The sequence below is a fragment of the Budorcas taxicolor genome, chromosome 6, assembly GCF_023091745.1.
Source record: "Budorcas taxicolor isolate Tak-1 chromosome 6, Takin1.1, whole genome shotgun sequence".
Classification (NCBI taxonomy): Eukaryota; Metazoa; Chordata; class Mammalia; order Artiodactyla; family Bovidae; genus Budorcas; species Budorcas taxicolor.
This window is the reverse complement of record NC_068915.1, coordinates 97,703,050-97,730,844: the sequence shown is the minus strand read 5'-3', so window position 1 is coordinate 97,730,844 and position 27,795 is coordinate 97,703,050. Positions and strand designations below refer to the sequence as shown.

Below are 27,795 nucleotides of genomic sequence, written 5' to 3'. Positions count from 1 at the left end.
ATTATTCCTTTTTTTCCCCCCTTTAAGGTAAATCTTCAATTAAGCAAGGACTTCTGGTATTTGCTAATTAGAAAACAATAAAGAAGTATATCCCTATATAATTATTACATTGATATTTAAATAAAAATGGCTTAAAAATAGTACAAATAAAAAAACATCAAGTCCGTGTTTTTCAGGACAACCACTGATACATGTTAAATGTAGCTAGTTTGAATATAAATTATTTGCTTTTTAACCCAATTGTCAGTAAGGAATAGCAATAACTGAAGATTTTTACTGAATGTATGTGAACTATTTTTCTGCTGATGTGGTATGTTCAGAGAGACATGCCTTCACATGAAGTTTCTCGGGCTTCTCCAAGGAAGGTACCAACTTGTGAATTCTTAAAGCAGTTAAGTGTAGTGTTCAGATGCTTTTGTCTTTTACAAAATTAGTAGCTTTGATATGTTACTTAGTTTATTTTCGGTGTTAAAAAATGCAATTTAATCAGTGGTTGCCAAGAATTAGGGTTGTGACTATAGAGGGAAGTGCCATAGAGTCTTTGTGGTGATGGAAAAATTTTGTATCTTGATGATGATGTAGGTTACATGAATTTATACAATCTTTGGTGTACATACAAAAAAGTGCATAAAAACTGGTGACATCCGAATAAGGTCTGGTCTGTGGTTTAGTTGATAGTATTACACCAAATGTCAATTTCCTGGTTTTGATAATATCCTATGGTTATATGAGATTTTTTTTGGGGGGGAGGAGAAGTGCATATGGGAACTTGGTAGTAGTTTTGCAATTTCTTGTGAAATCTAAAATTATTTCAAAATTAAAAAGTTTTTTAAAATGCTATTTATACTTCTATTCAGGATTCTGTGGTGGTGGTTTAGTTGCTAAGTCATGTGTGACTTACAGTCTGCATGGACTGTAGCCTGCCAGGCTCCTCTGGGCATGGGATTCTCCAGGCAAGAATACTGGAGTGGATTGCCATTTCCTTCTCCAGAGGATCTTCCCGAACCAGGGATCGAACCCTGGTCTCCGGCATTGCAGGTGGATTCTTCACCATCTGAGCCACCAGGGAAGTCCAAATGTCTACAGTAGGAGGCATTACAATGTCTTACTGAAGCAAATGGGTTTCAGAGTTGGCTCTGGTTCAAACCCTAACTCAGTTGCTCTTAGCTATGTGAACTTGGGGAAGTTAACTAAATCTATCTGAGCTTCAGTTTCTCCATGTATAACGGGCATAATGATAATACAAATAGCAGCTCACATTTTTTTAGTTTTATATCAATAATATGTGATTAGTTACTGTTTGCACCTTATATAATTTATCTCAGTTAATTCTGATAATCTATGTGAAAGGTGCCATTTTAAGATTTTCAAATAGGGAAACTTAGCTCAGAGAAGCTAAGTTACTTGCATAAGGTCACTCACCTAGGAAATGTTGAAACCAAGATTAAAACTCAGTCTGGATTTTCTGTTTCTGACTGTACGAAACTAGCGTGTGAAGACCAACGATCCCACCAAGAGCAACTAAAAAGAAAATGTATTTGTAAAATTTGTTTGAAGGCATTGGAGACCCACAAAGGGACCCAGGACCTTATAGGTTACCATCTTGAAGTCAAGGGAAGCCTAGAGAAGTCGCCTGGTATTCAGTGTGACCCTTTGCCTTAGGGCATTTGTGAGGTGTGGCTGAGAGACTGAGAAGAAAAGCAGAAAGTGGTCCCAGAGAGTTGAGGAGCTGAACAGACCTTTAGTCTTACAGACCTCAAGGACAAAACTTTCGGTTCAGGCCCCAAAAAGGAGAAGGAAGCTAGGTAAAGCCTGGAGTCCTAGTTGGGGGAGGAGTGAACCTGCCCCTACTCTTAACTGCCTGCCATAAGCTGACTTGAATGCTTTCTGGAGGAAAAGAAAAACATTCTGAGCCTCAAATTATTTACTTAATTTTTCATAAACAATGCTTGGTACTCAGTCAGAAATCATTAAATATATCAGGCAACCAAAGTATTCAGAACAGGTATAGGTAGTATAATTATCAGATTGGCTTTTAAAATAACTAAGATTAATATATTCAGGAATTTAAAAGCTATGACAAACCTAGACAGCATATTAAAAACCAGAGCCATCACATTGCCAACAAAGGTCTGTGTAGTCAAAAGCTATGATTTTTCCATTAGTCATATGTGGGTGTTAGAGTTGGACCACAGAGAAGGCTGAGTTCCAAAGAATTGATGCTCTCAAATTGGGATGCTAGAGAAAAGTCTTGAGAGTCCCTTGGACAAGCAGGGAGATCAAACCAGTCAATCTTAAAGGAAATCAACCCTGAACATTCATTGGAAGGACACGCTGAAGCTGAAGCTCCAGTACTTTGGCCACCTGATGCAAATAACCGACTCGTTGGCGAAGACCCTGATGCTGAGAAAGACTGAAGGCAGGAGGAGAAGGGGGCAACGGGATGAGATGGTTGGACGGCATCGCCGACTCAATGGACATGAGTTTGAACAAACTCCAGGAGACAGTGAAGGACAGGGAAACCTGGTGTGCTGCAGTCCATGGGGTTGCAAAGAGTCAGACACGACTTAGTGACTGAACAACAATTTAACAAGACAAAGAACTCCAGCAGGGAATTAAAAGCTATAAAAAGGATGAGATGAGTATTTTCAAACTGAAAGCTTAAAACTGAGATTAAGAATTCAGCAGATGAGTTTGTCAGCAAAAGAGATACAGATTAAACAAAAAGGATTAAATATTTTTTGAGAAACAAAGGGTAGAGAGTTTCTCAGCAGACCAGCACTTAAGGAAATCCTGAAGTGAGTTCTTTAGGCAGAAGGAAAACAATCCCAAATGGAAGCGCAGAAAGAGTATAGAAAGGATGGAAAGGTTAAACTTGTGGGTATATTTAAATGAATATCTTAAAGAGTTTCAATTAAATGGAGAATTTAAAAATATTTATGTATTTTTGTAACACAAAGTTGGGGCAGGAATAAATGATGTTAGTGTTCAGTGGTTTTCTCCTTGTCTGGGTGATATTTAAAGTACTGATTTAATTCCAACATTGAACATTGTAGTCTCTAGGATAAAACTATATAAAAATAATAACATACATAAATAACAAACTACCATGGGGGAAACAAATAATAAAACGTTTAACCCTAAAGCAGGCAAAAAAAGGAAAAGGGACAGAAGAGGACAGGTTGTTCAGATAGGAAATAGTTCAATGGTAGATTTAAATCCACATAGTTACTTACCTGTTAGATGTAAGTAGATGTATATCGATAAAAAATATACTCAGATCCGATTTTGTCCTCAGAGACCCAGTTATATACAGCATGTGAGAGCTGCAGATTGAAGTTTAGAGAAGTTGAGAGAATTCTCTGGCAGTGCAGTGGTTAGGATTCAGCATTTTCACTGCCATGGCCTAAGTTCGATCCTTGGTCAGGGAACCAAGATCTTGAAAGCTGCGTGGTGAGCCAAAAGAAAAAAAAAAAATTGAAAGTATAGTTGGAAACACAGTATACTGTGCAAACTTAGCTAAACCAGCCCCCGTACTTGTGGTATGCTGTGTCTAGCTCCTAATGTGATTGTTAGATTAAAATTCGATAATCTTAAGAGTCTTCAGAAGCACTGCCCTCTGTGTATAAAGTATCCAGTAAATTTAATTATATCTGAAGCACCTTGTTTACAAGCACCTTGTTAACAGAATTTTTCTTTTCTGTTAAAGATAAATTTTAATTGAAATATAGTTCACTTATAGTGTTGTGTTAGTTTCAAGTGTACAACAGAGTGAGTCAGTTACACATGTATGTATCCTTTTTCAGATCATTTCCCTGATAAGTTATTGTCAGATATTGAATATAGTCCCCTGTGCTATTCAGTAGGTCTTTGTTGTTTATTTCATATAGAGTAACATGTATTTGTTAATCCCATATCCCTCGTTTATCTGTCCTCCCCCCCTTTCCCCTACCTTGTTTCTTAAAATAATATTCTTTTTCCATTTAGAGCTGATGTCCCAAAGATCATGTCTCTTGCATCATTATACACCTGACTCATAGGTTGCTTGACTTTTAGGTAGCTTCCATATGTATACAGTTTTTTAAGCTTTATATTTTCATTTAACTCACTGACCATCAACCTGTTTTATCTTTATTTTAAATCTGCTTTGTGGTGCCTCTGCCTAATGATAATATGTGAATTATTTTATGCTGAAGTAATGTACTTTGACTATTACTTGTAGAGTTGCCAAACTAAATGACACTCTTCCTTTTTCCCCTGTACTTTTATGAAAATGGTCAAATTCTTCAGAATTATTCTCTCATGAGTTGTTATCCATAGAATGAATCTGGACTACCTCCCGCATGTCACTTGTCTTCTAGCATGAGGGCTGTTTGAAGAATAGGTGGGGGTGTAATTCTTTATCAAATAGTACCATAGAACTAGTTAGAGAATTTTGTCTGGACATTTTTTTTGTATGACAGCCTGTTGTACATTGGTTAAACATTAATTGGAGACATCTTAAAAGACTTTTGTTCTTTTCTGCCTTTGATGTTTCATTTAGCTTTTTGGAGAGTCACATTGCTTTTTTGTTGGACTGAAGGAAAGGATTTTAAGTGATTATATTGACTTAGATCTGAATCATCTAAAATTAGTTTCCCTAGACCAACCAAAATATAGTTGTAATTTTGGACTGAGTTTGGCCTTCTGCCCATAGGCTAGTGGGTACAGTTGTATCTGTGGGATATTTTATATATATATATATATATGCCTTCCAGAATTGGCTAGATTTAATGAAGGCTTTTCTTTTGATTTCTTTCTCCTTTAGGACATGTGAATATGAAATTTGCCATAGTTAATTTGGTGGGTAGCAGTAAAACCAAATATCTGTGTCCTTTTTTCCTCTGTGTTGAAAATGAGGCTTAATTCTGTAAGTTTTGAAATAATCTTTTTCTTACAAATTTTACCTGATATTAACAAAACTGTGTGAGTGCTTGTAATTTACACAGTAGTTTCTTCATAGCAAGTCATCTGACCTGGACTGTCAAGGAAGTTTACTACTAGAGATGGAAGGTAGATCTCACTGATTTTGGTTACACTGGTGTTTTCATTACTATTCATTTCTCTTTGAACAGGTCATTCCTTTCAACAGCTGTACTCTTTCACTGAGCAATTGTCATAAGTGCCAAGGAGTAGGAAAGTGAAATCCCAGATTAATGATAGCCATGTTGTATTGTTTAATAGGCAGTGAAATCAACTGTGCAGACCATCACTGTTGGAGGCGTGAGCACATCACAGTTTAAGACAATTATTCCTCTGGCAACTGCTCCCAATGTCCAGCAGATTCAAGTGCCTGGAAGCAAGTTTCATTATGTCCGACTTGTTACTGCCACAACAGCCAGTAGCTCAACCCAGCCAGTTAGTCAGAATCCCAGTACAAACACTCAGCCTCTCCAGCAAGGTTGGTAACCGTTTTTTTTAAAAAACAGTAATGAATGTTTTAAACCTTATAGGAAGTGATCCTTTTCTTGCTGAAATCCTGATTAAGCAGGCATTTCAGCTGAGAGTTGAATCAGCAGCTGTTGCAGGAGGCAGTGAAATAGAATATATCCCAGTTGTATATAACTATAGTATTTTGTTCTGCTAGAAACTGAGACATAGTGTGTTGTAATACCAGATGATTATTTATCAGTTTGTGGGTAGCCATTTGATTGCTGATTTAAAAACCTACCATTATGCCAGTGGGATTGATTTAAAGGGAACCAAATTATTTATAATCTTTTTTTCTAAGCTGCAAAGCTGTCTAAATTACACAGGGCTTGGGGTCAGTTGAAATGACCAGTAGGCAGGGTATAAATGATTAGTATGTACTTCATCCTTTATGTACTTTGAATGTATAATTGATAATGAAAATCAGTTAAAATGTCATTTTGCTCAATTGTATTTTTCCTGGCAAGTATTCCTGTTAGTAGTCCTACTTCTGTTTGTACTTAATCCTTCAAGCTGCCTGATGTACATACACAAGTTCACACATATAACCTTTATCCATATTTATCTACTTGTTAAAAAATGGAAACGGAAAGGATCAGTACAGCTTATATTGAGGGTCTAATTTTTTTCCTTGGAAGATCACTGCATATTCCATCAGTGTCAAATGGCAGGTGAATGATCTGTTGTTTATTGGATGTAGCTAGACGGATTAAAGACCATTTGTTTGCTCCTTCATGTTTATTAAGGGATCAGAGGGTTGGAGCAAAAGAAAGTCTTTTATTATTATAGTGTTCTTAATGAGAGGAAAAATGACATTTGCATGTACGGGTGACTAAGGGAGTCACGTTTATATTCTCATTACTTAGGAAGTGCTGCTCAGTGCTACAGTTTTCTTAGATATCATGACGATATAAAGCAGTCACTAGATACAGTTGGTTATATTTTATGTTTGTGTGTTTATGTGTACTCAAATATGCTGAGCATCCGCTTCCAGTGTGACTTCACGCTGATTGATTCATCCTCGAGAATAAGTCTTTGGTGTGAGCAGAAGAGGAAGCTGAAGATGTAGGGAGAGTAGAGGAGTGGGTTGGGTGTTCCTAATTCTGGTGTGTTCGCGGGTTCCTTCTTTCCTCACCATACAGCTGTCTCTCTGCTTCCCTCTGCTGCTCTGTTCTCTTTGCCTCCTTGCGGTTCCTCACCCCCTCCTGCTTCCCCACAGCTTCCTTTTTTGCTTTCCTTCAGTCTCTCTGTCCCCGCCCCGCATCTCCTTCACATCTATCTATTCACTCTTCCCCCCTACTTGCATACATATACCACCCATGCTGTTTCCCTTCTATTCACCCAGTTTTCCTCTGTTCGTCTTTCTCTGCTATCCCATGGAAGATCTGGGTGTATGTAAAAGATATTTTTTCGTAGGAATAACAAATTAATACCTGTATTTTTGTTAGAGATATACAAAATAGTCACTCTAGTTCATGAAACATGCTAAAATCTTTCTAAAGGCTTAATTCCCTTAAAAGCCAAAGGGAACTGGCTTATCTTGTCCATTTTCCCATCGAAGCCATATAGACACCAGTAGTCAAAGGTTCTGCCATGTTAATGGCTGGCTGGATGGCAGATAGCACAATAGAAGGACCCAGAAGATTGCTTGGTTAATTAACCTCTTTAGAATATAATCTACAGTCTTGGTGAGGGAGGAAATCAATTTAAGAAACTAAAAGCCCTCGAAGCAGGTATGGTTTCTGAAGTTTTGAAGGAGACTATTCTAAAAGGATTGTTCAGAATTCCTATTGAAGACCAAAACATTAAAGATTATGCCAGCTTCTGTGAAAGCTGCAGTAGGGATAGTGTGGGACCATGCTCAAAAGTTGAGGAGGAGAAATCTAGACTGTCGCCTAAGGCATGTAACATCAATATGACCACACCCCGCCATGAATATTTTATCATGTTCTATTTTTCTGGCCACTGTGTTTTCTGTTTGCTCCATTCTCCAGATTTCAGTTAAAGCCCAGCATGCAGATGCCAAGCTAATGTAATCCTAGAGATCCCAAGTTTTCTAGCTCTGTGTGTGTACATGTGTGCATGCTAGTGTGTGCAGGCATGTGTGTGTGCACACGTGGGGACACTTCCGCTGTTCTAATCCAAATGAGATCCACTCAAGTCTCCCATGGGAGGTGAATAAGGGCAAAAGGCACAGTCCTTCCCCGTCATCTCACAGCTCACCAGGAAAGTCCCTGCGTTTCTGTGCACTTGCCTCCAAATCACTGCTGGGGCACACTCATGGAGCAGTGACCAGCGTCGCCTTTTCAAGGAACAGGTGGTATAGAGAGCTCCCTCTTCAGTGTCCCAGGCGTGAATTCAGGCTTTTAATTTTTTAATTCATCTTTTAATTCTTCATAGTATCGCTGAGACCAGTCTAACCTGTATTAAAATCAAATCAGAATAGGAAAGTTTCAACTCGGGTGTCAGACGTCACTGCTCCTGTAATTCATGGTCATACACTTTTTTCGTATAGCAGCTTGATCGAGATGCAGTTCAGACCTACCATAGGATTGACCCTTATGTCAAACACAGGACAGTTCAGCGATGTCTAGTATATTGAGAGACAGCGCAGCCCCCGCACTGACCACGCACTCTTTCTGGAGGTCTCTCCCTTTTCCACCTCCCCCCTCCTCCCTAGTTTGTTACCTTGCTGCGGAGGCCTGCACCCTTTCAGATCAGAGTACTCTCTCTGTCTCATGTTCTTCCAGGGCTCTCAACTTTTTGTCTTCAGCCATGAAGCCTCCCATCCCGAACAAAAGTAAAAAAAAAGACAAAAACAAAGAAAACCCTCTTAGCATTGTTAACAGCCTTTCTGTGCAAGGAAGTCTGTTCTTTACTGTTCAGAACAGTTTGTCTCAGTGTCCACAGCAGCTTATTATCTCAGCCTCTCTCTCATCGCAGGCTCTAGGCCTTTGGTGTAAATGAGACCTGAAGGGTGCCCTCTCTGTCTTCTCAGATCCCTCCTGGAGACTGTGGGAGTGGCAGCAGGCTTGACTGGAACTTGTGCGCCTTTTGATCCAAACATACAGGTCTAGTGCGGCCTGCCTCCTGCATTTCATCGTCTCACGCCATTTCTCCACGTCGGCTTTCATCTTCCCTTCCGATCAGCGCATCCTTGAATGTTTCGCGCTAATGGCCACCATTTTCCCTTTCACTTGAGGGTTCCAGGATGGCTGACTCTTCTTCCCTGTGCTTACGTCTCTCTCCCTCCTTTCCCTGCCACCCTGACTTCTCAGCTTTTCCCTCCTTTCCGTTCCCAGTGCCGTCACCCAGGCCAGGCTCTCGGGCTCTGTACTCTCCTAACTTCCTCTGCTCCTCTCAGCTCTGTTGGGTTTTACATGCTGCTGCCACGAACAGCTTCCCTTGGTGCACTTCCAGTAATGTTTCTTTACGTCACGATGCTCAGAGACTTCTGATCGCCTACTGAATTAAAAATACAGATGAAGTATATAGATCTGTGCCCTGACATTCAAAACCTCCAACAAAACAGCCAGAGTCAGCCTTCTTTTTTTTTTTCTTTGCCAGCACTAGCCTACTTTTAGGGAGAAGGAAATGGCAACCCACTCCAGTGTTCTTGCCCTGAGAATCCCAGGGACTGGGGGAGCCTGGTGGGCTGCCGTCTTTGGGGTCGCACAGAGTTGGACACGACTGAAGCGACTTAGCAGCAGCAGCAGCAGCCTACTTTTAATCCCTAGTCCCAGCCAGACTTGTCTGTTTCCAAGCATTTTGTGAAGAGAAGCTTCAAATGCGAAGCTTCCCAGAGTCAGGCCCCCCACTTGTCAGGCTCTGCCTCTGCGGCGACCTCCCTCCTCCAGTCTGCGTGCCTGCCCTGCAGCCTGGCCGTCAGTCAGGACCCATCTCAGGCTCCGTCCTCCAGTCTGCGTGCCTGCCCTGCAGCCTGGCCATCAGTCAGGACCCATCTCAGGCTCCGTCCTCCAGTCTGCGTGCCTGCCCTGCAGCCTGGCCGTCAGTCAGGACCCATCTCAGGCTCCGTCCTCCAGTCTGCGTGCCCACTCTGCAACCTGGCCATCGGTCAGGACCTATCTTAGGCTCCGTCTTCCAGTCTGCGTGCCCGCCCTGCAGCCTGGCCATTGGTCAGGACCCATCTCAGGCTCCGTCCTCCAGTCTGTGTGCCCCCTCTGCAGCCTGGCCGTCGGTCAGGACCTATCTTAGGCTCCGTCTTCCAGTCTGCGTGCCCGCCCTGCAGCCTGGCCATTGGTCAGGACCCATCTCAGGCTCCGTCCTCCAGTCTGTGTGCCCGCTCTGCAGCCTGGCCATCGATCAGGACCCATCTTAGGCTTTGTCCTCCAGGACCCATCTCAGGCTCTGTCCTCCAGTCTGCGTGCCTGCCCTGCAGCCTGGCCGTCGGTCAGGACCCATCTCAGGCTCTGTCCTCCATAGGATGCAGCTTCTCCCGTTCCCATACCCCGCCAGGCAGATGTATGTTCCGCCTCCTCTGGACTCCCACAGTGCTGTCTCTTTTTTAAAAATTAATTTTTATTTTATTTGAGTACTTGTCTAATCTGCTCTGCTTGAATGTAATAATCTCTCTGAGCAAGTGTCTTGCACTGTAGTTTCCCTGGAACACTGTCCACAATGACATTTGTGTAGCAGTAAGGGTTGTAACAACACCAGTAACAATAATGGCTACTAACATGTATTGAGCGCTTGCTGTTTGTTGAGCACTGTTCTAATAAATTTTCATAAATTAACATATTTAATCCTCTTACCCCGTAAGGGAGATACTATGCCTACACTGCAGGCGAGGATACAGGAAAGAGAACTTAAGTAGTGAGAAAGCAGCAGGATTGGGGTTTGAACCCCCCAGTCTTAACTTATGACTTAGGAGACTATGTTCATTTTTTTTTTAATTTATTTTTTTATTGAAGTGTAGTTGAATTAAGGGGACAATATTATTAACCTTCCTGCTATGCTGCCTTTTTGTAATACTCTGTAAATAATGAATTGTACAAGAATGATATTTTCTCTGGCTTGAAGATAAACACAGAGGTAGAAATAGATAGAACAGCATGGTAATCCACGCTCCTGAATGGCAGTTTTTAATTTATGCATCATTTCATCTGACTGGATTTAGCAGTGAATCTACATAGCCTCCAAATACAGGTTGAAATATTTTCAGGAGAATATCTTAAACGACAGACAATCCCTCATAAAGCAGGCAGACTAGAGCTACCTTAGATAAAAGTTCCCCGGTACATGGGTTAAAGAATTTTGAAAATAACTCTCTTGGTTAAAGATTCTTCCAAATAGGAAACCAGTGGAATTATTTAAGCTTTTTCATGAGGATATTCTGAAGGAACTAAGTATCTTAAATGTTTTAAACAACTATTTTCTGTAAATAAACTGTCCTTTTCCTCCCTCCTTTTTTACAAAGCTAAACCAGTTGTTGTTAACACCACCCCAGTGCGGATGTCCGTCCCACTTGTCTCAGCGCAGACAGTCAAACAAGTGAGTGTCACGCCGCTTCTCTCAGTCTCTCCCAAACAGAAGTTTACCTCTAGAATGGAAAGTTAAGAAAAGGTTTATTTATGCATTTTATTAAAGCAGAGTTGATATACAGTATTCTATGTTACAGGTGTACAGTGTAGTGGCTCACAGTTTGTGACAGTATACTCCATTTCTAGTTACTATAAAATGTTGGGTATAGTCCCTGTGTTGTTCAATTCCCTATATTGTACAACACAGCTTACTTCTGTATAATGGTTGGACCTTTTAATCCCCTAAGTCTAAGAGATTTCAACTGAATTGAGAAGCTATGAAATTTATTTTTGTGGTCCCTGATACACTGCCTTTCTTTGTAGGTTGTTCCAAAACCGATCAATCCAACTTCTCAGATAGTCACCACCAGCCAGCCACAGCAGCGGCTCATCATGCCTGCCACCCCACTGCCACAAATCCAGCCAAACCTCACGAACCTGCCACCAGGCACTGTGCTGGCGCCAGCCCCAGGAACAGGGAATGTGGGCTACGCAGTGCTTCCTGCTCAGTATGTGACTCAGGTATGGGCAGAAAATCCAGTCACTGCATTTCAAAAAGCTTATGTGTGTGTTTGTGTGCTCAGTTGACTGTTGGCTACCCCATGGACTGTAGCCCTCCAGGCTTCGCTGTCCATGGGATTCTCCAGGTAAGAATACTGGAGTGGGTTGTCATTTCCTACTCCAGGGGATCTTCTCGACCCAGGGATTGAACCCACATCTCCTGCATTGGCAGGCAGGTTCTTTACCCCTGCGCCACCTGGGAAGTCTCCTTGGAAAGGTTAATCAGGTCTAAGATGTCTAGCATTGTCACATTCTAAAACTACTCAAAAACATGTAACTCAGTGTTAAGACTCTTTGCAAAACCTTGACATGTTAATAAAAACTTTCAAGTTTATTTTTATATATCTTTAGCATTTAGATATGTACAATGCAAGTCAGGTATACAAGTCAGACAGTTCGGAGCTGAGAACAGTTTGGTGGGAGGGCGAGATCATGTAGATAGAAGGGAAAGTAGTTTGAGTCAAGATGAGCCGTCCCAGTGAGTTTAGAAAGGGCTGTGACTGTAATGAAGAAGGTGCCACTGACTTGTTCTTAGAAAATAGACTGTGAGATGTGTTTCCAGGTGATGTATCTGCTAGCGGTCTGTCCAGACCTGGTCATCTTTAGATGACAGCTGTGGATGGCATCTGGTTATCTTTGGCATCAGGGCCACATTGTCTAGTTGGCTGGCTTTCATTAGGAGTGCTGCTTTCTAGGAAGCAGATAGAAGTTTTCCTTTTCATGTAAGAATCAATCCCTGGTATCTCAGATGGTAAAGAATCTGCCTGCAGTTGAGGAGAAACTCAGGTTCTATCCCTGGGTTAGGAAGATCCCCTGGAGAGGTGAGTGGCAACCCAGTCCAGTATTCTTGCCTGGAGAATTCCATGGCTGGAGGAACCTGGTGGGCTACAGTCCATAGGGTCGCAAGGAGTCAGACATAACAGAGCAGTTAACACTTCCACTTTTCTAAGCTGTTGTTCAGTTTTGATGTGTTCAGATTATAAGAGAGAGAGGCAAATTTTTCTGTGTACTTTAAAGAAATGAACTTTAGAGTATAATATCTGGCTACTGGTTGAAAAAATTAGTGTTCAGTATTTTTATCATTATATCTCTTTTCTTATATTAGAATCAGTATGAAATAGAAACTTAATTATTATGCATATCACTTCTCATTCTCTATAACTTGTGATAAATGACCCCAGTTTATTTGCAGGTAGATGCATTGCATTTTTCTTGCTGATACAAGTTACTATAGTATTTTCAGGACATTCATCAAGAATTTTCTAATTTTGCTACAATTATTCCTCTGTGAAAGAATTTCTTCCGTTTGTGCCCTGTAGTACTTTAAAATGTTCACATTGTTTTTTTACCTCTGGTATTAGTTTTGGGTCCTTAGAAGAGCTCCATGAGGTAGCAAGTATTTTTGTATGAAATTTTCCATTCTATTATTCCTATTTTAAGAGGTGATTTTGTGCTTCTTCCCCATCATTATATTTAGGAATATTGTCCATTTTTGTAAACAGGGTCTGAAATTACCTTTCTTTATATGTAGCTACAGCAGTCTTCCTACGTGTCTATAGCAAGCAACTCTAACTTCACCGGAACACCTGGTATCCAGACCCAGGCAAGGCTTCCGTTCAATGGGTGAGTTATTTGAATGTTTTAAGTTGTTGCATCAGGTTAAATGCAGCATCAAATATCCATACATATTTCAAAATACATGTATGTGATTTTTCTCCCCTCAAAGCCATGTGAGCATGTCCCTGCAGTACTTTTTATTTTGTAATACTTTAAACAGAAAAGTTGCAGGAATAGTCAGAGAACTCCCAAATTATCTTTTACTCCCATTCACCAATTCAGCCGCAGGTGTTTTGTTATTTTCTTTCTGTCTGTTTTCTCTCTTTCTCTATCTCCTCCTGAATATGTCTTAAAAATTATATTACCTAGTTTTTAAATTATTGTTTAGAGCCTTGCTTTGGCAGGTTTTTTTAAAATCCATTAATTGCTGTCTTTATAATATTGGTTGAGAAGCTTTAGTTAGTTACATGGAACCAATCTTCCCCTTCTCTCCCTTCCTGAATTCCAACCTCACACACCCTTTTCTACTTAGTACATTTTATAATTGAATCTCAAAAGAGTTGAGGAGATTTCAACTTTAGTTCTCTTAGAAGAGAGTACTTTTTGTGGATTGTTCTTTAGAAACTGTTGATAACTTCCTTTTCTCTGTTTTAGTCCATATCTTGGTTTTATCTTTCTTTTCACATTACAACTTGCTTTTTGAATTTAATGTATATGGAACAACATAGCAAATTTTTATTAGAGGTGGATATATTTGTTAGAACTTTATTTTAGGAGGAATTTACAGGTTAGACACTTTTCTAATTTTACATAGTTACCTTCGATTGATTAAAATGTGTATTTTTGTGTGTGTCTCTATAGCATAATCCCATCAGAGTCTGCCAGTCGGCCCAGAAAGCCCTGTAATTGTACAAAATCGCTGTGTTTGAAATTGTAAGTCTTTTTGCTACTGTTTCCTCATTTGATATAACTGAAAATGCTTTATAAAATAAATGGAGCTAACAAAATTCTTAGCAGACCGATTTCGTAAGTCCTCAGTAAACAGACAAGTGCATGCTGGAGCACATATGGTAGTGCACAGACATTCTCAGTTGGGAAGAAAGAAGCAGTTTTAGGGTCTCTGCCACAGGGGAGGCACAGCAGCATGAGACAGACGTGGTCTCTGTCCTTACTAAGAAGTTTGAACTTATTTAGGTCTCCTAAGTGAGATGGTACTCTTGAGTAGTCTTTTAAATTGCTGATTAATTTGCTTGTTAGTACTGAACTAAGAGATTTGACACGAAACAGTTATATAAAAAGCAATGGTCTTATGAAGGTTTAGAATCCAAAGAAACAGGACAATAGTTCGAGTGAGCAGGTTCCACTGATAGAATGTAGCCCATGTTTTTCCTTTTTGTGATTTTGAAATAACTTACTTTGAGTGCATAAGGTCACATAGCTCTTCTATTGACAGCGGTTACTACTGGAACTAAGTTTATAAACCAAAATTCTAGGGGTTGGGGGCTTTACCTTTGAGCCCTGTCTTGTAGTTGACAATCAGTGTATGTTGTCAACTCTGTAAGTAAGTGGCTCAGAGTACATTTCTAAAGAGCTTTACTGCATGTATAATCTACTGAATAAGATAATTTCTAGCTTCATGTTTCTTTAAACAATGACTTTTTTATGTGACTTACGCTGATTTTTACATTCCAGATATTGTGATTGCTTTGCAAATGGTGAATTTTGCAACAACTGCAATTGTACTAATTGTTATAATAACTTGGAACACGAAAATGAAAGGCAGAAAGCAATAAAGGTGATTATTTTTTCTTTTATCTGACAAGTTTCTTGCTTCACCTGTTTTTTGCTGAGCTCAAGTATTTTACAAAGAAAGTTAATTCCCTTTGCAGAGTTGAAGTTTAATCTACTGTGATTTAACATGGCTTGATATTTGATCTGTTTTGATAGGCATGCCTTGACAGAAATCCAGAAGCTTTTAAGCCTAAGATAGGGAAAGGGAAGGAGGGAGAATCTGATCGACGTCACAGCAAAGGATGTAATTGCAAACGATCAGGATGTCTTAAGAACTACTGTGAATGCTATGAGGTGAGATGGCTTGGGAAAAATGATCTAACCATCTTTTGAAAATAACTTTAGAAAGGGCATACAAAGAAATTTACTGTGGGACTTAACCTGGTGATCCAGTGGTTAAGACTCCGTGCTTCCACTGCAGGGGACACAGGTTCGATCCCTGGTTGGGGAACTAGGATCCCGCATGCCTCACAGCACAGCCAAAAAAAAAAAAAGTTGGGAAATTACTTTGCTTTTGCAGTTTCCAAATACTGCAGTTGGAAAAGTCAGCCTTAATTTGAGGAAGACCTGCCTTCTGGCTTCCCAAGCAGGACTTCGGAGGAACAATATCTTCATTTTGTCATTATAGTTTGGGGTCTCATTGGCAGCTTTATCAGCTCATAACTTCTTGTACCTGGAAGTATGCAAACCATAGTACCAGTTTATGGATTTTCAATAAAAATAACATCAAAGTGGATGAAAAGTCTGTAGTAGTGGTTCTTCACTGAGGGGTATTACTACACAGTTTCTCCCCCAGAAATTTTTTGGAAAAATATGTGGATAACAAAATAGCCTGCATTCCAGGGTGCAGTCCTGAGAGTGTAGCCTTATCCTGCCCCAAATGCCACTAGTGCTCTGTTGAAGAACTTTCTGGAAAACGAAACTGTGTTAGGAGGTTTGCCTTGTGAGCATAAAAGTAGGTAAGGGGGAATATGTAGTTGCTGGATAAGGTTACTGAACTACTGAAGGGTTTGGGGTATCCAGAGGGGAAAGTAGGGTGGGAGAGGTATTCATAATAAAAATAATATCTGTGAAATCCCTTTAATGTGATACTGTGTGTGTGTGTTTGCATAAGTGGGAGGTCACCAACATGTTCATGGTGATTTGATTGAGGTGGCTGGATTATGGATGACCTTTATTTTTTAATATTGTAATGTATCATATTTTTTAGAACGAATATATGGTATTCATACCAGGAGGAAAATCTATATAGTGAGGAGAAAATTGGTATGGAAGGCCTCAACCATAGTGTAGCCACTCTCAGAATGGCCAATACTGGGCCTGTCTACATGCAGAGCTGGCCCATTGGGCATTGCTAGCAAGAGATGTTTCCATTTTATCTTCTGTCAGTTGACCAGCTAACTCTATAATAATCTGTTGACTTGATCACGGAATCTACTGTAGTGATGCCCTGTGGTTTTTGTTTTGTTTCTGTTTTTGTTGGCGTTGAGTTGCCTTACAACGTTGTGTTCGTTTCTGCAGTACAGCCAAGTGGAATGAGCTATAATATGTACACGTGTATCCCCGCCTCTGTCACCACGGAGCACTGAGTAGAGTTCCCTGTGCTGGACAGTTGGTTCTCCTTCTCTTTTGGTTTTGATTCGGAAGCTTTTTTTTTGTAAATCTTTTAGGCAAAAATAATGTGTTCCTCAATATGCAAGTGCATCGGCTGTAAGAATTTTGAAGAAAGCCCAGAAAGAAAGACGCTGATGCACTTGGCAGATGCAGCTGAAGTCAGGGTGCAGCAGCAGACAGCAGCGAAGACCAAGTTATCCTCCCAGATTTCGGACTTGCTGACCAGGCCAACACCAGCTTTGAATAGCGGAGGAGGAAAGTAAGTTGACATTTTAATACCTTTCTATAGTCTGATGTATTCATTTCTGATAAAGTTTCTCTTGTGGGGCAGAATTGGGCTCCTATTTTTGGTTGTTGCAAACCTGACATTTCTATTTTCTACCATTAATTACTTGTGAAGGAATATAAAAGTAACAGAAAAATCACTGTCATATATAGTTGTAAAATGCACAGTGCTGTTTTAGGTCACTGGGCTTATTAATTGGATTTCTTCCTACTAAGATGAGGTAATTATGTAATTTGACAAACCCTGAAGAAAAACAAAATTTTTGTATCTCTTACTGGTTGTGTTGTTATTCATCTTTATTCCCATTCTTACCTTCTCTTGCCTTTCCCATGCCCCCCTAGCACTTTGCCCACCTCACTGGAGCCACTCACATACTGTATTATTGAAGCTCCTCCTTTTCTTAGACTGCCGAGCTCTGGAGCAGGAAAGCTGGGGCCCTACACTCAGGCCAGTCGGAGTTTTACAGTTACCGGTGCGTTCGTGGTTTGTGACTGTGACAGGCACTTCATCTCCCTGAGCCTCACCTCAGTCTTCTTTTCTTTACCGTCACCCTTTTCATGTGGCTGTGAGGAGCCAAGGAGAGTTTGGCAGGACCCAGTGCAACAGTCTGCTGAATTGAATTTGTATTTGAGTCTGTAAGAGGTTAACTTGAGGAATCATTAAATGGAATGAGCCTTGCAAATGGAATTTTATTTAAAATGCATAAGTTGAAATAAGATCCAATTTATAAAACTTATAAAAGTAAGGCTTTTGTACAACATATCTTGGATATTAATTCTAGAGAACTCTTACGCTGCTGCTAAGTCACTTCAGTCGTGTCTGACTCTGTGCGACCCCATAGACGGCAGCCCACCAGGCTCCCCCATCCCTGGGATTCTCCAGGCAAGAACACGGAGTGGGTTGCCATTTCCTTCTCCAGTGCATGAAAGTGAAAAGTGAAAGTGAAGTCGCTCAGTCGTGTCCGACTCTTCGCGACCCCATGGATTGCAGCCCACCAGGCTCCTCCATCCATGGGATTTTCCAGGCAAGAGTACTGGAGTCAGGTGCCATCGCCTTCTCCGAGAGAACTCTTATAACTGGCATATAATCAGCAAGAGGTTCTTGGACTGATTGAAGTAGAAATGGGCAGACACCTTCGTGAGAGGTGCCACAGGGGGTCCTTTCTGGTCCCAGTATACCTTTAGCTGATTAAATCGAATCTCGCCTGTTAGTCACTCAGTCGTGTCCAACTCTGCTTACTCCATGGGCAGCAGGCCACCAGGCTCCTCTGTCCATGGGATTCTCCAGGCAAGAACACTAGAGTGGGTAGCCTTTCCCTTCTCCAGCGGATCTTCCCAACCCAGGATTGAACTGGTCTCCTGCACTGCAGGCAGATCCTTCACCACTGAGCCACCGGGGAAGCCCAATCTAATATCTGTGTGGAGATTAAAGATAATGCTATGCTAAAACATTGACAGGTAATTTTTAAACTCTGAAAAATGTTTGTTATTATGAAGTGTGAAAGAACACAAAATTATACGCTATAATCAAAACTTAAGTACAGAGACCTCCCCAGTGTGGTTATGATTTCATGCTTCCATTATAGGGGGCAAGAGTTCAATCCCTGGTCAGGGAACAGAGATCCCACATGCCACGTAGCACAGCCAAAAGAAAAAAAAACACTAAGTCTAAGAAAAACTGTATTAAAAACCCCTATTAGCATGTTAATAGGCTTTTGTCTTTGAGTGGCGAAAATTTGAATTTTTTTCTTTCCATTTACTCTCCTATAGTTTCCAAATACTATATAATGAATGCTATTATACATGATTACTTATACAATATTATTATAATATTAACTTTAGTATTTGAAGATTATATTTTCTAATTTAAAACTAGAAGTTTTAGTATTTTAATTCTATTAAAAAAATTTCCATGCAAGTGTATAGCAGCCAAAATCCTGTTACCCTGTCTTGTCATAGTGGGCCTTCATTTCTGACTTCATTCATTTGGTGGTCCCTTTGATCAGTGACTGCTCGCTTACAGGTTGTTTAGTGGTTAGAGCAGGTTACCTGATTTTTGTCTCTTAGGCTTTAAGACTTGGTTCCATATAGCTAGCCTCAGGATGGATTCCTCTGAGTTAATAGTCAATAGTTTAGGTCTTTATGACTGAAATTTCCTGTACAGAACAGCATCCGTGTCCCCATTGTTTTGTTATTGTTATGGAATAATGGTAAATTTTGGTGTGGTTTTTTTACAAAAACATTATAAGGGATTATAGGAAAGTGCTTTATTTTCTGTGTTGTCCAGGAGATGACAGTGCTTTCAGTTTCCAACATTACACATTTCATTCATTGAGCAAATATTCATGGAGTGTCTTTGTATGTCAGGCACTGCTCAGAAGTGCAGAAACAAGAGTAAGTAAAACAAAAACTGCACTCAGAGCTTACATTCCTGAATCAGGAGGACTTTTGTTATAGCAGTAGCCCGTCAACATGTAGAATTACATCATTCAGTTAACCAGGTAATCTTGTCTAGGTCAATGTATTTTACATCAACTGTTATATTTTAAAAATATGACGTTCTTTGGGATGTGCTTGTGTTCATGGCACAAATTGTGATGTTCACTGTGCCAGCTGAATCATGAAAGTGTAGACGGAGTTGTCCAGGTGAATGTCAGCCACTTCTGCCGATATTCAACACCACTATCATCTCTCTCTCTCTCTCTCAAAAATCATTGCAGGTTGCCATTTACGTTTGTCACTAAGGAAGTAGCTGAAGCCACGTGTAATTGCCTTCTTGCCCAGGCGGAGCAGGCAGACAAGAAGGGAAAATCAAAGGCAGCTGCTGAACGGATGATACTTGAGGAATTTGGGCGATGCTTAATGAGTGTCATCAACTCTGCAGGAAAAGCAAAAAGTGACCCTTGTGCCATGAATTGCTAACTCGTGCACAAAAAAACTGCTAAATGGAACTGTACAGAAAATTGAAGGTTCAGGGACACTTGATTTTTCTGGAAATAGCTTGATAATTATTGTATTGTTAATTCAGTCCTTGAGACCTGAAATTATATTGATGGAGAAGAAATTTTAAATAAGGAAATTAGTACATTTTAAATCTTAGTTAAATCTGCTTATGCCCCTTCTAAATTGAATTTTTCTTCATTGTATTATATAGGTTTTTAATTTGCTTGGGTTTCTTAAGAACTAGATGTTCTATCCTTCTGATTCTATTGACAAAGAACATTTATAAATTACTATTATATAATTTATAATGTATGGTGTTGTATGACTTTATTCCAGTACAAAAAGCCAAAGTAGTACTGGTATTACCCAGTCATTCTTTGGTACTAGCAGATAGAATGTCTGTATAAACAAATTCTTATGAAACATATTCAAATGACATTTTGTGTTTAGAAAAGGACTATCTTTTTAAGAAAAATCAACTTTTTAGGGTGAATCCTGGAATAATATCCTGTTGTCAACTTTGGGAATTGTCAGAAGGGGAAATCATTTGTAGGTACACTTTTAAAATAAAAGAGTTATTTTGCTTTTTTAAAAAACATAAAAGTGTTAAGGGACAGAAAATAATTCTCAAAAGATGGACAGTTTGTTTCTGCAATAAGGAGTGACTAAGAAAGGTTCTGAGATATTTCCATTTTCTTTCAGAGAGGCGGTATGTATTTGAAATAATAAATTGCCAGTGATTAAGGGGTACTGTTAAAATGAATGGTGCATATAGAAGTAAACATTATTATTATTATGTAGTGATAAAGTAGAACCTTACATAATTATCAGGTATGAAATTTGGCTTGGATGGAGAAATAAAGGGTATTGAAGCTCTAAGAGATGAATTTAGAGGAGGATTTTTCATCTATCCATACAGTTCTCTTTATAGACTTTTGAACTATGAGGTTTCAAACCAATGTATGGCTCTTACTTGATTTACTGAAAGGGGCCTCCTAACAAAGCTTTCAGAATTATAGTGGGGTTTCTTTTTATAAGGGAAGCTTAATATGGCATTATTTTTAGCCAGTGATTTGGTAAGCCTACAGTATGAATGTTTTCATATAATTACTAAAATAACATAAATCATTTTCAATAATTCAGAATTCAAAAGCTTTATGAATTTAACAGCCCATTATAATAGGACTCTGGATTTTATGATGAGAAAAAAAATATGTTGGAGTTCAGGCATTTTGTTAGGTACCTTAATCCTCAGTAATTAGTAGTATATGATTATTACATTTCCTACAAGGAATCTATAGTTGTATGTATTAAGTGTGTATATATGTTCATATGAACATGCAAGATATAGGCAATAGAAATTAAGTAATCCAAAAGAAGATTCCATTATTAAGTATCTTCCTTTTGAACTCTGGATTTATAAAGTCATAGTGCAGTAACTTTAAATGTAGATAGTGCCGACATTCTTAGCACCTCACTCTAGTATGTTTAATTAAAATTTGTATAAATGTAAATTAGTGTAAGAGAATAAAGTAATATCTAATCAAGTTATTTTTCAAAAGATTACAATACCTTTTTGGTCTACACCTAAACTGTGTTCATTTTGTACATATTCTGTGTTTAATTCTAATTGCACCTTTGTGATGTGTATTTATATACAGTGTGCATAATATGTTTGTGAAATTTGGATTACAATTGTAGATTATGTATGATGGCATTGCTTGAGAATGTTTTGCTTGTAAAAATTTGAAGGTGCAATCAAATGCTACTAGTTTTTCTGATTTTCAAGAAGCTATCTAAAGTATTAAGCCTTTTCCTTCCTATGTAGTACTTACTAAAAAACTTTTTGTATTTAGGCATTTGCATCAAATTGCTGAACAAGATTAATATCCACATTAATTCAACAATTTTAAAAGACTATTTGGGGAGGGTTGGGTATATAATTTTTTAGCTCTATTTACATCCCAAAGTAGAAAGATAAAATTTATATTTACTAGAGCTATTCAAAGAATACACTTTTCTATATTGTAAAAACAGGAACAGCAGAGTAAATCATACAGAAAATAAACATTTATACTATTCTGTAAGAAAAAGGTTTTGCATTTTTTTCTTTAATAGTACCACTTTTAACTACTGAGCATGCAAGAAACCTTTAAAAATACCTGATATTAAATAAACTTGACATTACTTCTGAAGGCACACAACTGAAAAATAGATCTATCATTTTGCCCAATTACCATGAACATAAATTGCTGTGAAATGAGAATATCTTATTTCCACTGTTCTTTTAAAGAGAAAGTCAATCTACTCTCTTTCCTCTTCATGTTTGATGTTCTTATGGAGAGCACCTTTCTTAATTTTCTTTTCTCAAGAACTGTAGGTCTTACCTCTGGACTGTATGGGAAAACAGAAACTTAATGTTGCAGGTAATAAAACAAGCAGAGCAGTGACATTGGGGGATAGACAACTGCTTTAGCCTCCCCATTTTCTGATATGGACAACTGACATTTTCTCAGTCTTCTGTAAATAAAAATACCTTTAGAAAAGTTTTCTATTTTTATTGTTTTATAACACAAATAACTAAGATGATGAATACTTGTTATGTAAATGCAGCTTCAAACCAGGACCTCCCGCCCTGTGACCATACTGCATCCTTAAGTATTAATATTTTAAATAGGGATTCTGGAGCAGCAGCTCAAAGCAGAGGGAAGCCAATCAGCTAAGAAGCCTTTATCACTGTAGTTACTTTTCATTATGTTAATACTTAGGATGTTTTTTTTCTTGTTAGGGCTTCTTTAATGCACATTTTTTCCCTTATCTATAGACCAAATGTGAACTTTTTTAATCCAAATAATTTTTATAAAATACTAAGTTTTAAAGGCTTTAATTAAAACTTTATTTTGCATTTAAGGCATTTTTACTTTATTCAAAAACAAAGTATATTCAGGGTAACGTTTATTATAAGGCCACAAACTTTAATGTAACTGTAATTTAGTCAAACAGTGACAGATTTTATTTTCTTGGGCTTCAAAATCATTGCGGACAGTGACTGCAGCCATGAATTTATAAGACGCTTGCTCCTCGGAAGAAAAGCTATGACAAACCTAGATAGCGCATTCGAAAGCAGAGACATCACTTTGCCGACAAAGGTCTGTATAGTCAAAGCTATGGCTTTTCCAGTAGTCATGTACAGGTGTCAAGAGTTGGACCATAAAGAAGGCTGAGCGCCGAAAAATTGATACTTTCGAACTGTGGTGCTGGAGAAAACTCTTGAGAGTCCTTTGGACAGCAAGGAGATCAAACCAGTCAATCCCAAAGGAAATCAACCCTGAATACTCATTGGAAGGACTGAAGTTGAAGCTCCAGTACTTTGGCCCCCTGGTGCAAAGAGTCGACTCATTAGAAAAGACCTTGTTGCTGGGAAAGATAAAAGGCAGGAGAGGGGCTGACAGAGGACAAGGTGGTTGGATGGCACCACCGACTCAATGGACATGAGTTTGAACAAGCTCCAGGAGATGGTGAAGGACAGGGAAACCTGGCGTGCTGCAGTCCATGGGTTGGACACGACTTAGCAACTGAACAATAACAAAAAAACCTGACAGTAAATAAAAAGAATACATCATGAACAGGTTGGGTTTACCCCAGAAATAAAAGGTTGACCCAACATTCAAAGAAATCAATGTAGTTCAGTGTGTCAGCATAGAAAAGAAAAACAATCATCTCAAAAACTGCAGAAAACCACCTTTTGACTATACCAACTACTACTAGATTACAAGCTTTAAAAGGGTGAATACTATGGTATGTAAATTAGATCTCAAAAATTTTCCGCCAGAAATGTGCAGAAAAATCTGAGAAAGTTCCAATACCCATTTATGGTTTAAAAAAAACCTTATGCAATTTAGGAATAGAAAGGATCCTCAACCAAAAAGCCTGCAACTAACATCACATGAATGGTGAAGACTGTTTCCCCCAAGATTGGGAACAAAACACTCCTGTCCAGTGTTGTGTTTGAGGCCACTGTACAATAAGATTTTCTTTTTTTTTTATAAAATGGCCTTAGATTGGGAATGAATAAATAGGACAGTGTCTATTTGTGGATGGTGTGATGTGATTGCCTATATAAGAAAAGTCAAAGCATCTTAATAAAAAGGTACTAGGATTAACAAGTGCATTTAGTAATATGAGTATGCAAAAGTATATTTCTACATAGCAATGAACATTTAGAAACTGAAATTCTAAAATTACCATTTATAGCAGCACAACAAAACATGAAACATAACAAAAACATGTACAAGATCTGTATGTGAAACAAAAACATTGATTTAAAAAAATGAAGATCTATATAAATATATAATTTTCATGGTTTGGAAGTCAATATTACGATATCATTTCTCCTTAGCCTATAGAGTCAACATAACTCCAGTCAGAATCCCATAAGGAATTTTTGTAAAAACAAGCTGATTATAAAATTTACATGGAAAGGTACAACTGGAATAGCCAAACATTTTTTATAAAAGAACAAAGTTGGAAGACTCCTGCCTGACTTCAAGAATTATATAAGGCTAATCAAGGTAATGTGGTGTTGATGAAAGACCCATGGATCAAGGCAACAGAATACAGAGGCCAGAAATAGATTCATATTTATGTGGTCAATTTTTGACAAGGGATCAAAGGTAATTTACTGGAAAAAGAACAGTCCTTTTAACAAATGGTGCTGGGATACCATCAGTATGTAAAAATATGAAGTACCACACACGAAAGTCAACTGAAAATGGATCATAACCTAAATGCAAAACCTGAAACTGGAAAATATCTACAAGAAAACAGGAAGAAAAATCTGTGACTGGTTTAGACAAAGATTTCTTAGATAAGAAACTAAGAAGTATGATCCCTAGAAAAATCAATAAATTAGACTTACTAAAATTAATGTCTGTTCTTCAAAACATACTCAAAAAGTAAAAGCCACATCCTAACCTTAAAAAATTGTGAACCACTCACTATGTTGTACACTTGCAACTTCAACTATACATCAACTTTACCTCCATCAAATTTTAAAAGCCATGGACTGGGAGAAGATATTTGCAAGATACATCTAATAATGTACTTTTATCCAGAATATTTAACTAACTTAGTTTTTATTTCTTAACTGTTTTCAATAAGAACACAATCAACCTTCCTTAAAATAGAGACAAAAGACTTGAACAGACATTTCAGCGAAGATGACAGTGAATGGCAGATAAGCCTATGCAAAGATGTTCAGCATCATTAGAAAGATGTTCAGTCATTAGAAAAAGAAATGAAAGCCACAATGAAATACCATGGCACACTCATTAGAACGGCTGATTCAAAACAGAACCCTGACAATAGCAAGTGTTGGGGAGGAAGTAGAGAACTAGAACTTTTCATGTATTTCTGGTTAATGTACTGCATGGTACATCACAGCAAAAGACAGTTTGTTACAATGTAAAACGTATACCATGTGACCCACTGTACGAATACAACACATTTTTTATATATCCACTCATGAGTTGGACATTTGGACTTTTTCACTTTTTAGCTATTTTAATGCTGTGAAATTTGTACATTTCTCTTGGGTATATGCCCATTGGTAGAATTGCTGGGTCATCTGGCAATTCTATGTTTAACCTTCTGAAGAACTGCTAGGCTGTTTTCCAAAGTATGTGCATTCCTACCAACAATGTATGAGGGTTCCGGTTTCTCCACATTCTTGCCAATGCCTGTTATCTTTTTTTATTACAGCCATCCTAGTGGGTGTGAAGTGGTATCTCATTGTGGTTTTGATTTGCATTTCCCAAAAGGCTAATGATGTTGAGCACATATTCACGTATATCTCCTTTGAAGAATAACTTCGTATTCTTTACCCATTTAGAAAATTGGGTTGTTTTATCCTTTATTATTGAGTTATTTGTATACTCAGATACAAGTCCTTTACCAGACACATGATTTGGAAAATGTTTCTATAGCTTGTCTTACTTTCTTGATGGGTGTCCTTTAAAGCACAAAGTTTTCCATTTTGATGAAGTTTTTGCTTGTACTTTTGGTGTCCTAAGAAGCTATTGCTGAATCCAAGTCTCCACTATTTTAATCTAAGAGTTGTTTTACCTCTTACATTTGTGTCTTTGCTCCATTTAGAGTTAACATTTTGCACGTGTATATCCAGTTATTCCAGCACTATTTGTTGAAAGTAGGAAGGATACATTTCTGAATATTTGTTTTCTCTGAAGAAGAGAAAGAACAAGGGTGCTGAGTAGAAACTGTAAATTGTTAATTAACCTAATCAAGTATGAACAGAAAGTTCACTGTGAAGTATATCATATCAAGTAAATCAGACATCAGACTTGGAACGCTGCACTAAGGCAAGAACAATTAACTGTGCTAGTGGCAGTGATGGAAAAATCCTTGTCTTCAGGGTTTGTCCAGTTTATACCCAGCACTTAAATAAATGCAAAACACTATTTTAATAAATTATACAAGACATGGGGTCAGATGTGACAGCGAGAACATAAGACACTACAGATATGAACCTAGTTTTAAGTAAAAATAAGTACAAAACTTGACTTTATATAAGCAATAAGTTAAAGGTGGTGACATAAACAGGCTTCCTTTAAATAAGATTTATCCTGGTGCATCTAAACTCATTCTACTGCAAACAAAACCAAACCCACAGTATTCAGACTTCTTAGAAATATCTCCTTATAAAATGCAATACAGGACAATTCTGGTTACAGTTCAAAACTGAAGCCTTTGTTTGAGGTAGACCCAGCAGAAATATATCAAAATATACTATTTATGGGGAATTTCAATTAATAAAACTGAAGTTTTACCTGTCCTTAATCTTTTATAACTTTGTCTTCATATTAACTGTAGTCTATGAACATTAATGACAATAAGAGATATTTTACATACACAGGTGAATAATGTGTCTTTTTTTTTTCCGTTTAAATACCATTTCTGAAAGTACATATATGTTATCATATTTTATCTTTTCAGATCTGGATATGAGAGAACAGAGAAAATTGTTCTTAGTATGTTTTCATCTTCAGATTATTTAAGCTTCTACCAAATTTCTGAAAAATCTCATTATATGATTAAGACAAACTTTTTCATACTCTCCCAACTGACTGTTTTTTCCCCAACTGATTTATCACATATGAAACAACATTATTCCAAACTGAAAATGTTTCATTATCATCCTCTTCAGAAGAAGTTAAACAAAGGCTTCTTTTCATTCTCTGATGAGCACTGTGCTCCTCCAATAGGAGTCAAGTGCCCACTTTATTCAAAGTAGTAGTATGAAGTCCAGACAAATGGGCTGTGAAAATTACATCACCTGCATACTCCCCAGACAACATTTCCAAGCTTGGTTGTAGCACAAGGAATCGTCCATTTCATGGTTCATGTGTTTGTTTACCTTCTGCCTAATAGAGTTTAATTACTTCTATTTAAAGGTACCCCAGCAAAAGGATTTTTGTAGTGTTTGGTATTTAACTTGGCTTAATTTTCATGTGTAAGTAAACTATATTCACAGTTTGATAGGTATTCTGATTAACAGTCTTCTTTTTTTTTCAGATGTTATTCTTAAGAGTTGGGGACCAAATCTCTTTCTGGGAATGTAGTCTTTATAAAAGGAGTCAATGTTTTAATAACTCCTTTGTCATTATTCTTTTTAAAACTTTTATTGGAGGATAACTGTTTTACAATATTGTGCTCGTTTCTGCCATTCTCACTTGTTTTTAAAGTATGTCCAGTTGAATTACTCGGTTGGATAGTGGTAAATTCAAACACAGCACCTTTTGGCTAGTCTGTTCTGACTTCTTGCTTTTTACTTTTTAGGTAACTCTGAAATGCAGGCTCTACCAAATTCCATGCAGATTTGATAACGTGCATAATAGAAATTCCTAAGACATAAACACAAACTTGTCCACTGTGCAGAATTTGTAAAATAGTCAGTTGAATTTTAAAATAAATGTTGGCCAATTATTTTTAATAAAAATGTTAATATATTTTAGGTCCT

At 38.2% G+C, this 27,795-nt stretch overlaps 1 protein-coding gene across 1 annotated transcript in view; it reads left to right on the top strand.

Moving 5' to 3' along the window:
* Window positions 1-19,793, top strand: part of LIN54 (lin-54 DREAM MuvB core complex component) — a 48,260-nt gene extending 28,467 nt beyond the window's left edge. Inside the window, exons 4-12 of the mRNA XM_052642170.1 lie at window positions 5,224-5,440; window positions 10,907-10,980; window positions 11,334-11,531; window positions 13,102-13,193; window positions 13,989-14,060; window positions 14,820-14,922; window positions 15,075-15,212; window positions 16,589-16,791; window positions 19,538-19,793. Of these exons, the coding sequence (XP_052498130.1) occupies window positions 5,224-5,440; window positions 10,907-10,980; window positions 11,334-11,531; window positions 13,102-13,193; window positions 13,989-14,060; window positions 14,820-14,922; window positions 15,075-15,212; window positions 16,589-16,791; window positions 19,538-19,739 (1,299 nt within the window). The 3' untranslated portion in view covers window positions 19,740-19,793. The remainder of the gene's footprint in view (window positions 1-5,223; window positions 5,441-10,906; window positions 10,981-11,333; window positions 11,532-13,101; window positions 13,194-13,988; window positions 14,061-14,819; window positions 14,923-15,074; window positions 15,213-16,588; window positions 16,792-19,537) is intronic.
* Window positions 19,794-27,795: the final 8,002 nt, after the last annotated feature.